This window comes from Gossypium hirsutum, chromosome A04, assembly GCF_007990345.1.
Source record: "Gossypium hirsutum isolate 1008001.06 chromosome A04, Gossypium_hirsutum_v2.1, whole genome shotgun sequence".
NCBI lineage: Eukaryota > Viridiplantae > Streptophyta > Magnoliopsida > Malvales > Malvaceae > Gossypium > Gossypium hirsutum.
The window spans coordinates 85,418,712-85,432,725 of record NC_053427.1 but is presented as its reverse complement, the minus strand read 5'-3'; the positions used below and the strand labels follow the sequence as shown (position 1 = coordinate 85,432,725).

Genomic DNA, 14,014 nt, shown 5'->3' with positions numbered 1-14,014 from the left:
TTGAGATGTGCCCTATCACTGCATTTACAACATATTTGGTTGGGGAAATCGAATAGCTATTCCACTCTTATTCAATAATGAACGATGTGATTTATTAGTTTGGTTGGAAGAATAACTCATTTAATAGGGTGATTATTTCTTTTCTATTTCTTTTTTTCTTCTAATAGCAATTATTTGGTGATACTTATTCCGCGCAACATTGAATATCAAATAAAAAATATACATGTTTGCCCTTAAAAGTATTTATATGAATAAATAAATAATATATCCTATAATATTAAGTAAATTTTAAAATATATTATATTAAATATAATTTCATAATTTCAATAAAAAATTATCACTTAAATATAGAGATTAAGTCGAGTTGTGAATCAATTTAAAAAACAAGATACAACTAGGCTTGTTTTCAGGTTGACCCGATTAGAAGTGTCCATGGGCTGGGGCAGGTCAGGTTCAAGACCGACCTTAACAAAATTTTAGGCTTGTTTGATAGGGTCGTACTTGGTCCAAAAATGGACCTAAAATTTTGTCCAAACTTGGTCTAGATAAAAATGCTAAAACCGACCCATCAGTATTACAATTTTTTATATAAAAAATTAAATACATAATACATAAAAAAAACTAAAAACATTAAAATAAATGTTCTCCAACAAATTGAAAATAAACTAAAAAAAGTCTTTATACTTAAACAACACTAAGATAGGTGCAACTTAATAAGTAAATGTCTTTAAAATAGTAGCAAAAATAATAATAAAATAAAAGTTATCAATATCCAGACAATAACAACAAAATAGTAGCAACATAATAGTGAAATGACAGCAAAATAGTGCGAAAACAACAACAATTTTTTTCCCTTTTTCCAAATTCAAGTCCGGTCAGCCCGGGCCAAAAAACTTTGCATGAGACCCAACTCGTTTTCCAAAAGGTCTTTTTTTTTTCTCAAGCCCACTTTTCATACCTATATTTTTGCCCAAACCCTCCCACTTTTCGGGAAGGCCTTTGAGCAGGGCCGAATTGTTTAACCCATGTACAAGTCTAGACCCAACCTAACCTATTAGAACATTTCACTGTTCAAATATTAATATTTTTATATATTTATAATTAAACTTGAATTTTAATCTATTTTTTAATTTTTAAATCGATTTTGGGTCGAGCTGAGCCATCCTGAGAAACAAAAATCTTCTTTCAAGCTTGATTCAAGTCGAGTTGAGCCTACTATAGCATACGGATAGCCTGATTATGGACAAGTTTACTTATATACATAAATATATTATAATAATTTTTTTGTTTAATGAAACTACAGTATTATTACTTTTAATATCTATTATTAAATATTAAATATGTTATTATATTTAATAAAAATATAAATTATGAATATATAATTATTTAATTTTAAATAATTATTATTTTGATAACCTTTCAGAATATTTTAATATAATTATACAAATATTGTAATAAATTAGGTTAAAAAAATTTAACATGATTTATGATAATAAGTTAACGAGGGTGTTTAGTAAATAGAGTTCTGAGTCTTTTTTAGCTTATTTGGGCACAAATGGAGGATTGAGTAGTCAAACATTTTAATTGTAGTGTTTGGTGAATGAAGGTTTAGAAGAGTTTGTTGAGCTAAAACCTCCAAAACAAAACACATTGGGATTCGACAGCTGATTGGGAACTAGATATATGGAATGACGTATTTGACTGTGCTTACTCAAAAATTACCCCATTTGCCACATGCTCTCAAACCTAATACTCAATATATTAGTAGCTTCCATTCTCTCGTTTTCTCTAAAAAAAAATTCTACAGTGAATCTACAAAAATTAATATTGCCTCAAGAAATTTTCAATCAAGTCCTTGAATATTTATGTATTATTAATTTATTTTCAATTTACTTGTATAAAATGATTTCTTACGCAACTTTATATTAATTGAAATATGTTACTTGACAAAATTATTCAAAGTGTGACATAATTATCACTAATTACATACTAAGAACATGACATAATTATCAATAAGAATATAGTTTACAATTATATTAATACACCATTGCTATTTATCAATTTCCACATGTTAATATTTACAAATAAGGAACTTAAGTTTTTATTTAATATTTTAAAAATATTCACTAATTACTTTCCATAATGGATGTTTTAATTCATTGGTAATAGTGTTTTATTTCAACAAGTTCACCCAATAAAGACTAAAGTATTATAAACAAAACATTACTTAAAAATAAAATGTATCATATCCTTATTTGTCATTTTACACGTATCAACTTTCAGCTATCGGCTAAGTTTTAGCAAACACTTTGAAATAAACAGTTAATAGAATGTGTTGGTCAATTTAGTTAATAGAATCGGTTGGTCAAATTAGTTAATAGAATCGGTTGGTCAAACCAGTCATTGCAATCAACAATCAATTATTAGCCAATTGTCAAACAAGGATAATATTTTTAATGAATATAATTTATTTAATTTTCATAATATTTATATTTATTTAAGTGGTTGGAAATCGCTTCGTTTCTCTAAGGATGGACCAGCATTAACACACCTTTTCTTTGCGGATGATCTGTTCCTTTTTGGGGAGGCTGATAGGAGGCAAGCTTGCTTAATCAACGATATCTTGAATATTTTTGCCATTTTTCGGAGCAAAGAGTCAATAGAAGTAAGTCCCAAATTTTCTTCTCTCCTAATGTTCCTGTTGATATTGTGAATGATATTTGCAATATAGTCGTTTTTGAACATGTAGATAATTTGGGTATGTATTTAGGTATGCCATTGTTTCATGGGAGAGTTAGAAAGCAAAACTTTGAGTTTGTAGTGGATAAAGTTCAAAAGAAGCTCAATGGATGGGATGCGAATAAGCTTTCTCTTGTGGGTAGGATTACTTTAGCTAAATCTGTTTTGTTAGTCATACCAATTATTTCATGGGCACCGTTCACTTGCCTATTTCCATATGTCGAGAAATTGAGAAGCACGCTCAGAACTTTATTTGGGGATCTTCTTCATTAGAACGTAAACCAACGCTTTTAGTTTTGGAAGATTATTGTCGGCCTGTTGAGAGAAGGGGCCTGGAATTGCAAAATTTAGTTGATCAGAACAAAGTTTTTATCCTCAAACTCGGCTACCAATTATTGACTAATATAAAGACGTTTTAGGTTCGCATTCTGCGGAAAAAAGTATAAGATGGATGGGATTCTACCGGTGTCTATTACAATAACCAATTGCTCTTTTGTTTGGAGGTCATTGTCGAAGGTTTGGCTTGATGTTCTAAATAATGTCATATGGACTATTAGAGATGGTAGAACGATTAATTTTTGGAATGACATTTGGCTAATATTGCATAGACCACTTAGAGATTTCTATATTGGTACAGGACAACCAATCGATACGTTGCGTGTTTATGATGTTGTGGATGATGTATGAGATTGGGATTGGGTGCGGTTGAAGAAGTGGCTCCTTGTTCGATTCTGAATTATATTGCAGAGATGATTCCTCCGTCATCATTAAGCATGCCAGATCAATTAATTTGGAAGTGGAGGGCAAGTGATGAGTTTTCATCCAATGAAATGTTTAAGAATCTATACCAAGTTGATTCTACTGACTTTTCTATTTAATGGAATATAGTTTGGAAGGCCAAGACGCCACAATGAGTAAGGGTTTTTCTGTGGCTCATTTGGCATAATAGGATCCTGACTAATAGGGAAAGATTAAGAAGACATATGACTACTAATTGTCATTGTTTGCGATGTGGATGTGGGGTTGAGACGAGTCTCCATGCGGAGAGGGATTGCTCCTTTCCACGTGCAGTTTGGATGACGTTAGTACCATGTCATAGCCATGTACTTTTCTTTTCTCATTCTCTTGAGGATTGGCTGAAATGGAATTTAGAAAATGTTACTTATTGCTTTGATGATAGGATCCTTTGGAATTCTTTATTCTCTATTATGTGTTGGCTATTTTGGAAGAATCAGAATTAGTTTATTTTTTCGAATGATCACAGTTGTGTGCAATAACTTGTGGATAAAGGCACAAGTTGAACGCGGAGTGTTTTATCTTAGGAACTCAGGCCATCTTTTTTTCAACCAAGGGCAATAGCTTCACATTGGTCTCGTCTTGAGGAGGGTTACGTTAAACTTAATACTGATGGTGTTGTATTCTCACTAAGGAATTGTGCCTCTGTTGGATGTGTTGTTAGAGATGCTAATGGCGACAGGCGATGTGGTTTTACAATGACAATTAGAGAGGGTATTATATTTCAGGTAGAAGCAAGGGCGATGCTTGAAGGGCTTCGCTTGGCATAGGATAAAAGGGTTTCGAAAGTTAGAGTTGAAGTGTGACAATGTCTTGCTGGTTGAGACCATTTTTGCAGGAGGTGTTGCGAATGGTAGGATAACAAAACTAAGGTTGTTACATAGTACGCTTACAATGGTAGATCAGTTGACAAAATTTATACGTCCAGAGTTAATGAGATTTAATTTGATGGAGGATCCCCGACGTCGATTAGGGAACTGCTTATGATAGGGTCTAATCTGTCTGGTTTGAATTAGAGTGCACTTTTATCTCGCTATTGTTGTTTTTTATTTACTGAAAAGAATATTAAGTAAAATATTAAAATTTTTATTAAAGAGTAAAATTATCATTTTCTATCAATTTCTTACATATTTCTTAAATCATTTTATTCAACCAAATAATGTAATAGTATTACTCATCTATTCAATTCAATCAACAAAATTATATAATTCCTCTTACTTATTTATTCCATTATTACCGCATAACTATGCTCTATTTATTTCAACCAATTATTTTAAGGTAAACTTTTTTCTTTAATCTCTTAACGTTGATGATATTAGTGGAGTGTAGGAATTTTCTAGTTTAATGTTGTTGGATGGGGTTTAATTAGTTCAACTACTTATAATTTTTTTAATATATATTTTTTGATTTTTGAATTACATTATTATTTTTATACAAATTTCATAACTATTAAATTTAATATTTTTTAAATCAGACCGATAATTGAATCATTTAGATCATTAATTTGATTAAAAACATAAAAGAATAAAAAAATTAAAAAAATTATTTTAATCAATTCAACTATTCCTAATCTAATTTGTTCAAAAATACGTTTTAAATCGATACCTTTAACTGATTTCTAACCCAATCAATTTACCCTATTCAAAAAACATTGGTTAAATCCAACCGTGTGGATTCACCTTGCTAGTTACAACAAACCCAATTACACAGCCGGGCGGCAAATTTTGAAAATATTCAAAAATTAGAAAAGCCAACTAACCGTAGTTAAAACGATAGTTAAACAGACCAATAACATTATGCCACGTCATCATTTAAGGCTGTCTTGACCTAATCTTAATCACAACAGTTACAACATCCCCCTCAAATACCTGTATTTGTCCCCCCATTCTCCGCCTATAAATAACCCCCTTCACCACTCTCCAAATATTCAAATTTGAATTTATCTTAGAAGGTGTCTTAATAAACGCCTTCTTTCTTCTTCTTCTTATTCCTTTATTGCTTTTTAGAATTTTTCTTAATCGAAAATGAGAGAGTGCATTTCGATCCACATCGGTCAGGCCGGTATCCAGGTCGGAAACGCTTGCTGGGAGCTTTACTGTCTCGAGCATGGAATCCAGGTATTTTTCCCGTTTTCTTTATGATTTTACGTTTGTTAATGTTACCTTTCGTTTTGATTCAGATCTGTGTTTTATGCTTCTTCGTTTCAGCGTTTGTAGCTTAGTTATGTTCAGATCTGTATTTTACCTCTGAATCTAATGATGTATTTGTTTTTATCTATGCGTTTATATGGTTTTATTGGATTTGTTAAGTTTTAAAGCTAGATCTGAGGTTTTTAGGTCTCTGTTGTTCGTGTTTAATCAGATCTGGTTAATCTTTGTTTGAATCTTTAAGGTGTCGGTTTTTCTTGCTCCGGATCCGGTTAATCTTTGTTTGTGTTTTTAAATTTGTCGGTTTTTCCCATCAGGTTTAATTGGTATTCTGTTTTTTAGCTTTAAATCCATGAGGGATGTATCTGTTTATTGCTGTTAGGCTTTGAAAGCTGAGTTTCTTATGAACGGTTTTGTTTCTGTTAACAGCCTGATGGTCAGATGCCAAGTGACAAAACTGTCGGAGGAGGTGATGATGCTTTTAACACCTTTTTCAGTGAAACTGGTGCTGGGAAGCACGTCCCTCGTGCCGTCTTCGTGGATCTTGAACCCACTGTTATTGATGAAGTGAGAACTGGTGCTTACCGCCAGCTCTTCCACCCAGAACAACTCATCAGCGGCAAGGAAGACGCAGCTAACAACTTTGCCCGTGGTCACTACACCATTGGCAAGGAGATTGTCGACCTCTGTTTGGACCGCATCAGGAAACTTGCTGATAACTGCACTGGTCTTCAAGGATTCCTTGTTTTCAACGCTGTTGGTGGAGGTACCGGATCAGGTCTTGGTTCTCTCCTTTTGGAGCGTTTGTCTGTCGATTATGGCAAGAAATCCAAGTTGGGTTTCACTGTCTACCCATCTCCTCAGGTCTCCACTTCTGTTGTTGAGCCTTACAACAGTGTTCTCTCAACTCACTCCCTTTTGGAGCACACTGATGTGGCTGTTCTCCTTGACAATGAAGCTATCTACGACATTTGCAGGCGTTCTCTTGACATTGAGCGGCCCACCTACACCAATCTTAACCGTCTTGTCTCCCAGGTCATTTCCTCCTTGACTGCCTCACTGAGGTTTGATGGTGCCTTGAATGTCGATGTGACTGAATTCCAAACCAACTTGGTTCCCTACCCAAGAATCCACTTCATGCTTTCCTCGTATGCCCCAGTCATCTCTGCTGAGAAGGCTTACCACGAGCAGCTCTCAGTTGCTGAAATCACCAATAGTGCCTTTGAGCCCTCATCTATGATGGCTAAGTGCGATCCACGCCATGGAAAGTACATGGCTTGCTGTTTGATGTACCGTGGTGATGTTGTTCCCAAGGACGTCAATGCTGCAGTCGCCACCATTAAGACCAAGCGCACCATTCAGTTTGTCGATTGGTGTCCTACTGGATTCAAGTGCGGTATCAACTACCAACCACCCACTGTTGTCCCTGGTGGTGATCTCGCCAAGGTCCAGAGAGCTGTTTGCATGATTTCTAACTCCACCAGTGTTGCTGAAGTCTTCTCTCGCATTGACCATAAGTTTGATCTTATGTACGCCAAACGTGCCTTCGTTCACTGGTATGTTGGTGAGGGTATGGAAGAAGGAGAATTCTCAGAGGCTCGTGAGGATCTTGCTGCATTGGAGAAGGATTATGAAGAAGTTGGTGCTGAGTCAGCTGAGGGTGATGAGGGTGAAGATGATGAGTACTAAGAAGTACGTGTGATTGAGTGTGCTTACGATGTCTTTTATTACCTGTTGCTTCCGTGTTATGCAAGCTTCTATTCTTTGAAGCTTGTTAAAGACTTGAAATGGTTTACTGTATGTTATGCTGTTTTATGTTTTATTTGTGTTTGGGTTGAAACTTGATATTTTTGTTGGGTGTATTTGAAAGTAAATTGTTAAGGGAACTTGTGAATGCTCAACAGGTATAATGGATTCATGTGGTTATTTGACCCTAGGTGTGGACCAATCAATTGGGCAATTTCAACGGTTAATTCTTCTACCAATTTTGCCCGGGTTTTGAGAGGAAACGACAGAATCTTAAAGAGTAAATTGCAGTAGATGAAAAATTGATTAAAAATAATAATTGAATAATTAAGTAGTTAGTTTGTAACTTTGTATAATTGGTAGATAAAAAAGAAATGTATCAATAATTGTATGAATATTTTTATAACTTTTTATAGTTAAGTGATTTAAAATGAAAAGAAAAACATAATTAAGATAAAAGGCCACTTACTAATAGATAAATAAACAAAATTTATTTTGAATTAAATTATTTGGATATTTGGATCAAGTTGAAGAAATTGTTTGGGTAATGTTTGAAAATTTGGATTTGAATGTATTACTCATGCTTACGTCTCACAAATCATAATCTGATTAAAAATTAGATAGACTCACACATTATGATTTTTACATTCTAATTTAAAGGTTTTTCACATCAAATTATACTAGACTACCTTATCTATGTTATTATTAAACTTGACTGAGTTAATATCACGAGTCAACTGAGCACCAACTCAATTGAGGAAATTACAAAAATATATTTTCATATTTAAGATAAGTTATACTATTTGAGAGTACTTTAGTCTTTTTTATTTAAAAAAATATAAAAATATGCATATGATAGAATTTTGACACATGTAAATTGCATTAGTAAGACCTTAAATTTACCACTCAATTAAAGTTTTATTACTTCCGTCAAAATTAACTCGATATTGACTTAATATTGATAACAATACCATAATAAATAATTGTTTTCATTTAATATTCTTAACTTGAAGTATTTATGTGTTTAAATTTAATTTTTCTCACAATTTAATTTAAATTTTTATTTTAAAATTTTACATATTTAAAATGTTATTATTAATTAATATTAAATCACACCTTTCATTATTTATTACATCTGATTTTTAAATACACCTTAATATTCTAAATTCAAAGTTTTAAATACATCTTAATATTCTAAATTCAAAGTTTTTACATGTATACACGTGTGATTGGATTTCTAGTATAAATAAATCACAAACAAGTTCCATTTTTTATTGTGAAAAATTTATTGCAGAGATGAAGTCTAAATGGCTTAAACCTAAAAGATACATAAAGCATCAAAAAATTTCCATTTTTTGGGACAACCTCAATCCAGGATCTAACACAACTATAAAAGTACCCTTTAGATGAAGCCTGCATTACAACAATGAACAGTCATTAGCTCAAAATGCAGAAACTACATTTAGCTGTAACTTGTTTCCATTACAATAGTAACATTACTCAGACAAGGTCCGAATCGATGAAGTTTACAATTGAAAGGTTGAACAGCCAGTCAGACTCGAAATTGTCAGCAACAGTTCCAGATAACTTAAATCCTATCACATCGATGTAAACATTGCACAGATAGAATGGCATTCAAGGTACATATTTGCCTTGTTTCGACTTCATTAGCACAGTTCTGGCAGGGAAGCTGAAAGTAGAAGAGTGATAGTTGCCCGAGCTAACTGTTTAACTCTTCGATATTGGTCCGAAAAATATAATCTTCACCCTCTAACTCTTCATGATATAGAGAAATTGATGGCATCTGGATCTTTTCGATGGAGTCCTCATCATCTAAAGACCGCCTTCCCTGAAAATGCGAAAAGGTGTTAATTTTACACCAGAAAATTGCAGATACAATGCTTACGCGGTTCATAATTTAACTTCGAAAGATGATTAATCACAGAAACTTGTTGATGTATTATTTATTACGCAATTCAGATGATATAACATGAAGTGCTTACAGCAGACTTTTCAAATCCTGTAAGTAAACAATTTGCATGTTCGAAAGAAAAGTTGTTAAACATATTAATGCCATGCAACAACCATGAAGTCCAGACTAACCTTCCTCAATATATAGAAAAAATAGTGAAATCCATCTCCAAAAGTACTCCATTCGATTGACCACGTAAACTTGGCATTATGAAAGAAAGGTTTCCTGAAATGTGGCTATACGAACGAAGTTCCAAGTAAGAACAATGTGCTTAACATTTTAAAAGGACAATCTGAATGAATTTTTTTATTGTACCTGGCCGAAAGTAATAGATATGAAAATGCCGTTGGGTTTCAAAACTTTATGAACACCTTCAAGCATTGCCATGACCTTGGATATTGTTGCTGGCTGTGGATTCCATGGGTCCCCACTGTCCACAAACAGTACATCCTTCAAAAAAAGATAAAACGAAGAGGGAAAAAAGGTATCGGCATAATGGGACTCAATAAGAGAAAGCAATTAAAAAGTAAATTGGTGGCAAAGAAATGTTAATTATATGATATGTGAAAGAAAATTCATCCTGGGTTTTTGGTTTACCATGGTTCCTTTCTCAATAACCACATCGAAACCCTCATTGCTAAAGGGAAGGTCTAGCATGTCTGCTTCCAGGACTTTTATTTCTGATAAAGAGGTTACAAGAAAGCAAAAAGAACTGATGAATGAAACCAATTTTCGCCATTATCAAGATAATAAGAAAAATAATCATATATTTTTGTAACAGTTAAGTGAAAATGGATATCTTTTGGACATTTGACGAACGAATTTGCCAATGAAAGTTGACACTGGTATTTAGTTTTGGTTTTCGGTTAAGTCCTAAAACCTTATCTAGTTTTGTTTTCATATGGCCAACAAGTGAAGACTTAATGTTAAAGTCCGACACTGCTGATTGAGTCTCAGCTCGGTTGGCATTGTTGCTGTTGCAATAACCTGGAGGATGTGAGGTCGAACACACTCAAGCACTTAATATCCTCAGCACTCAACATGATCGTTTTATGCTCAAGTTTTCTAGAGCCTGGCTTACTACTTTCCGAATGAAAAGACTAAAAAAAGCCATCTACTTATCTACGATACAATCATTTCAGTTTGAACATTGAATTGATAGACTAACCATATAAGATATCATATAAACATATTATACGACACGAGTTTCTTTCTGAATATGTTGTGCGCAATAGTTCAATGATATGCCACATAAGCAAATAAAACTCATACGACAAAGGCAATAAAATTGAATCACAAAGTCAGACAACAGTTCATATTTGCATACTCATCATAGACTCAAATCAAGCTTCAAATTCTAATAGGCTGCCGAACCGAAAAGAAAAGAAAAGAAAACACAATAGCAACTTCAGAAAATATCCACAAAACACACCTTCGTATCCCTTAGACAACAGCCTTTCCTTCATCCTCTCTACCGCAACAGATGACAAATCAATGCAAGTTATGTCTGTGATACCATCCTTGTAGAGCTCTTCACACAACTGTGAGTTCCCACAACCCAGTTCCAGCACCTTCATCATGCAAAACTTTTCATCATTATCATGTTAAAGTAAACCGAATACCTTTCTAACCAGAACTGAGCAAAACCGTAATGAAAATCGAACTAGCAATCCATAATTATGAATGCAGCAAATAACTTATAACCCCAACTCAAAAACCCAACAAATTTAACTGCTATTTTGCTACAATGTTTAACTAAAATATCAAGAATTTCATACAGTATCCCAAATAGAGCTCAGAAACAAAAATAATCGACTACCCATTTTCTCTTAAGCCTTAAAGCATAGATTTTTAGCTGAATAACTAGAGTTTTCCTTCAAAATAAGTACAAAAAATATGAAGCAAAATGGATTTAAAACAATGAGACAGAGAGAGAATGTACTGAGGAATTGGGTTTGATATGGGATTGCATGAGATGGCGAAAATGAGAATAATCTTTGAACCATTCATAGTGTTCTTCATTAGAGAAACGCTGGTTCCTGAAATACAAACAAAGAATAACAAATCAACACACATAGAATTTAAAAAAAAAAAGTTCTCTTTTTGGGATAAATAAAAAAATTCAAAAGAAAAATGGAGAGACAAGAATGGAGAACATAAAAATGGTTTACCAGTAGTTAGGATCAAGATAGACCGAGGCCGATGAAGGAAGGTCGGTTTTTTTATGATCTGAATCTGGGTTTTGAGCCGTATCCATTTTTTTTTTCTTTTTGGTTATTAAGTTCTTTCCCTTGTGCATCTTTATTCACCTCTGGGTTTCCTGGCCCTTAAACCCTAACCAAATCCTCAGTGTTAACGGAAAAAAAAACACGAATATTTAGTCCTAAACTTACAATTTTTCACGTTTTGATTTATAATTTTCAGTCCAAAACTTGTTATTATTTTTAATTTATCCCTAAACTTGAATTCAATTAAATTTTTTAAAATTTTTTCATCCATTGAAATCTGGTGTAGGGGCATATAATTCTCCAATTAATCGAATTTATGTATAATATTAATTTAATATATGATAATAAAATTCTTATTATTGTAACATAATTATAGAAAACAATTAATAAAATCACTAAAAAAATAATCTTATTTTAGTATTTTAATTTAAAATATAAAAATATTAAAATTATGAGTCATGACATATCAATCCAGTCAAGTATAATGTTTTGTATCAAATAAATTAATAGTTAATTTTGAATTAAACCATTATGTTGGATATCAATTTAATTGAATAAACGGTATATAAATTTATAATTTTTGTATTCATAGTAATTTTCTTTCACTTACAATATTGCAGTTAAAATTGAGTCATAACATATCTTTTCAGTTGAAATCTTAGTTAATAAAATTGATTAAATCGATCTCACCGAATTAAATAAATAAATTTTTTTATCAACTCAGTTTTCGATTTATTTGATTAATTATCTTAGTTTAAATGATTAATTTAGTTTGGTTTTGGGATCTAAACTGAAATAATCAAATAAACCGAATTTAATGTTTTTAAATTAAAAAATAATTTTATACCCAACCTAAAAAAATAAATATAAACTAAATTTAATTATAAACTCAACATAAATATAAATTTATAAAACTAAAACCCAACCCAATTTAATAATTAATTTAATATGTATTACGTAAATAATTTAATTAAAAAAAACTAAAAGTAAAAAGCCTAACTTAATCGACTAATTCATTTCTCCCAATTCCCAAAAGCTAAACCATTACACTGTCGAGTGTCGAGTGCCGATCTCCGACACAGCTACCACAGGCCAGACAGCCACACCAATCACCATCATGGTCGTCAAATCTCAAATTCTTGCAAGAAGGATTTGTTACCTACCCATGCAAGAAGCATAGTCCATAAACAAGTGGCTTATGTGGCACCATAGCTTCATACGTGCCTTATCTACTTGCTCCTTTATCTACTTCCAATAAACGCAGCCTAACCAAACACAAATCCTCAATGCAGCTTCCTTGTCTCCACATCCCGCCACCCAAAACCCCTCCGCCGCCGCTCTACCTCAAATTCCGCACATCTCACCGCGAAAACCTCCGCTACCTTAAAGCCATAGGCATTATCCATCCCAACACCAACCCTCGCAATCTCCCATCCCCTCAAACCGCCGACTACCTCATCTCCACCGTCAACTTCCTCAAATCCAAAGGCATCCACGATACCGATTTCCCTCGCCTTACCTTCCTTTGTCCCCAACTCTTCTCCTCCAACTTCTCCACCTCCGAAATCGAACCGGTTTTCGATTTCTTAACCACCGATCTAAACGCCACCGCACAAGAATCCCGCGGATTGATCGTTCACTGCCCCTACATCTTATTCTCAGACGTGGAATACTGTTTGAAACCCACGGTCGAGTACCTCAAAGGACTGGGCGTCGAGAAACTGAACGAGCCGAGCAAACAGAAGGCGTTTCTATTGAACACGAGGGTGGATAAATTGAAGGCTAAGATCAAGTTCTTGAGGAGCATAGGGTTGAGATACGAAGAAGCAGCGATGGTTTGTGCGAGGATGCCAGCGATATTTGGGTACAATGTGGAGGATAATTTGAGGCCGAAATATGAGTTCTTAGTGGGGGAAATGGAGAGGAGCTTGGAGGAATTGAAGGAGTTTCCGCAGTATTTTGGGTTTAGTTTGCATAAGAGGATTGAGCCAAGGCATTGGCATTTGAAACACAGGAATGTTAGGATTAAATTGAATAGGATGTTGTTAGGAGGTGATGATAGGTTTTATTCTAAATGGAAATGAAATTTGGAGGGTTTAAATTACAAATATACAATAATTTACAAAACTATCATTCATTTAGATTAGCAACATTTTTACAATTATTTTTACCCACGATCTCTTAATTTTTTTTATACAAACACACGTATAGATGAATGTACTTCAAATGTATTGTATCTCAAATTTTAGCATAGTCGAGGGACTAAAACTATAATTGGAATACGCTTGAATATGAAGGCATTTTTGCATGATACGATCCAGATGCAGAAGTATTCAATTATTTATGTGTGCATTCATGTCGCCAGTTATTGGCAAGTGACCATAAAC

At 33.3% G+C, this 14,014-nt stretch overlaps 3 protein-coding genes across 3 annotated transcripts; 2 read left to right on the top strand and 1 right to left on the bottom strand.

The window, feature by feature from the left end:
* Positions 1-5,558: 5,558 nt before the first annotated feature.
* Positions 5,559-7,582, top strand: LOC107945159 (tubulin alpha-2 chain-like). Its single transcript, NM_001327484.1, has 2 exons — positions 5,559-5,651; positions 6,111-7,582. The coding sequence occupies exons 1-2, from the start codon at positions 5,559-5,561 to the stop codon at positions 7,368-7,370; spliced, it is 1,353 nt and encodes a 450-aa protein (NP_001314413.1). The 3' UTR covers positions 7,371-7,582.
* A 1,224-nt stretch (positions 7,583-8,806) lies between these two features.
* LOC107945160 (EEF1A lysine methyltransferase 4) lies at positions 8,807-11,713 on the bottom strand. Its single transcript, XM_016879024.2, has 7 exons — positions 11,571-11,713; positions 11,342-11,438; positions 10,832-10,970; positions 9,997-10,079; positions 9,715-9,849; positions 9,531-9,635; positions 8,807-9,276 (listed from the first exon to the last, which is right to left on the bottom strand). Exons 1-7 carry the CDS (start codon positions 11,696-11,698, stop codon positions 9,148-9,150), a joined length of 816 nt encoding a protein of 271 aa, XP_016734513.1. The 5' UTR covers positions 11,699-11,713; the 3' UTR covers positions 8,807-9,147.
* A 95-nt stretch (positions 11,714-11,808) lies between these two features.
* LOC107945162 (transcription termination factor MTEF1, chloroplastic) lies at positions 11,809-13,934 on the top strand. Its single transcript, XM_016879026.2, has one exon. The coding sequence runs from the start codon at positions 12,914-12,916 to the stop codon at positions 13,709-13,711; it is 798 nt and encodes a 265-aa protein (XP_016734515.1). The 5' UTR covers positions 11,809-12,913; the 3' UTR covers positions 13,712-13,934.
* Positions 13,935-14,014: the final 80 nt, after the last annotated feature.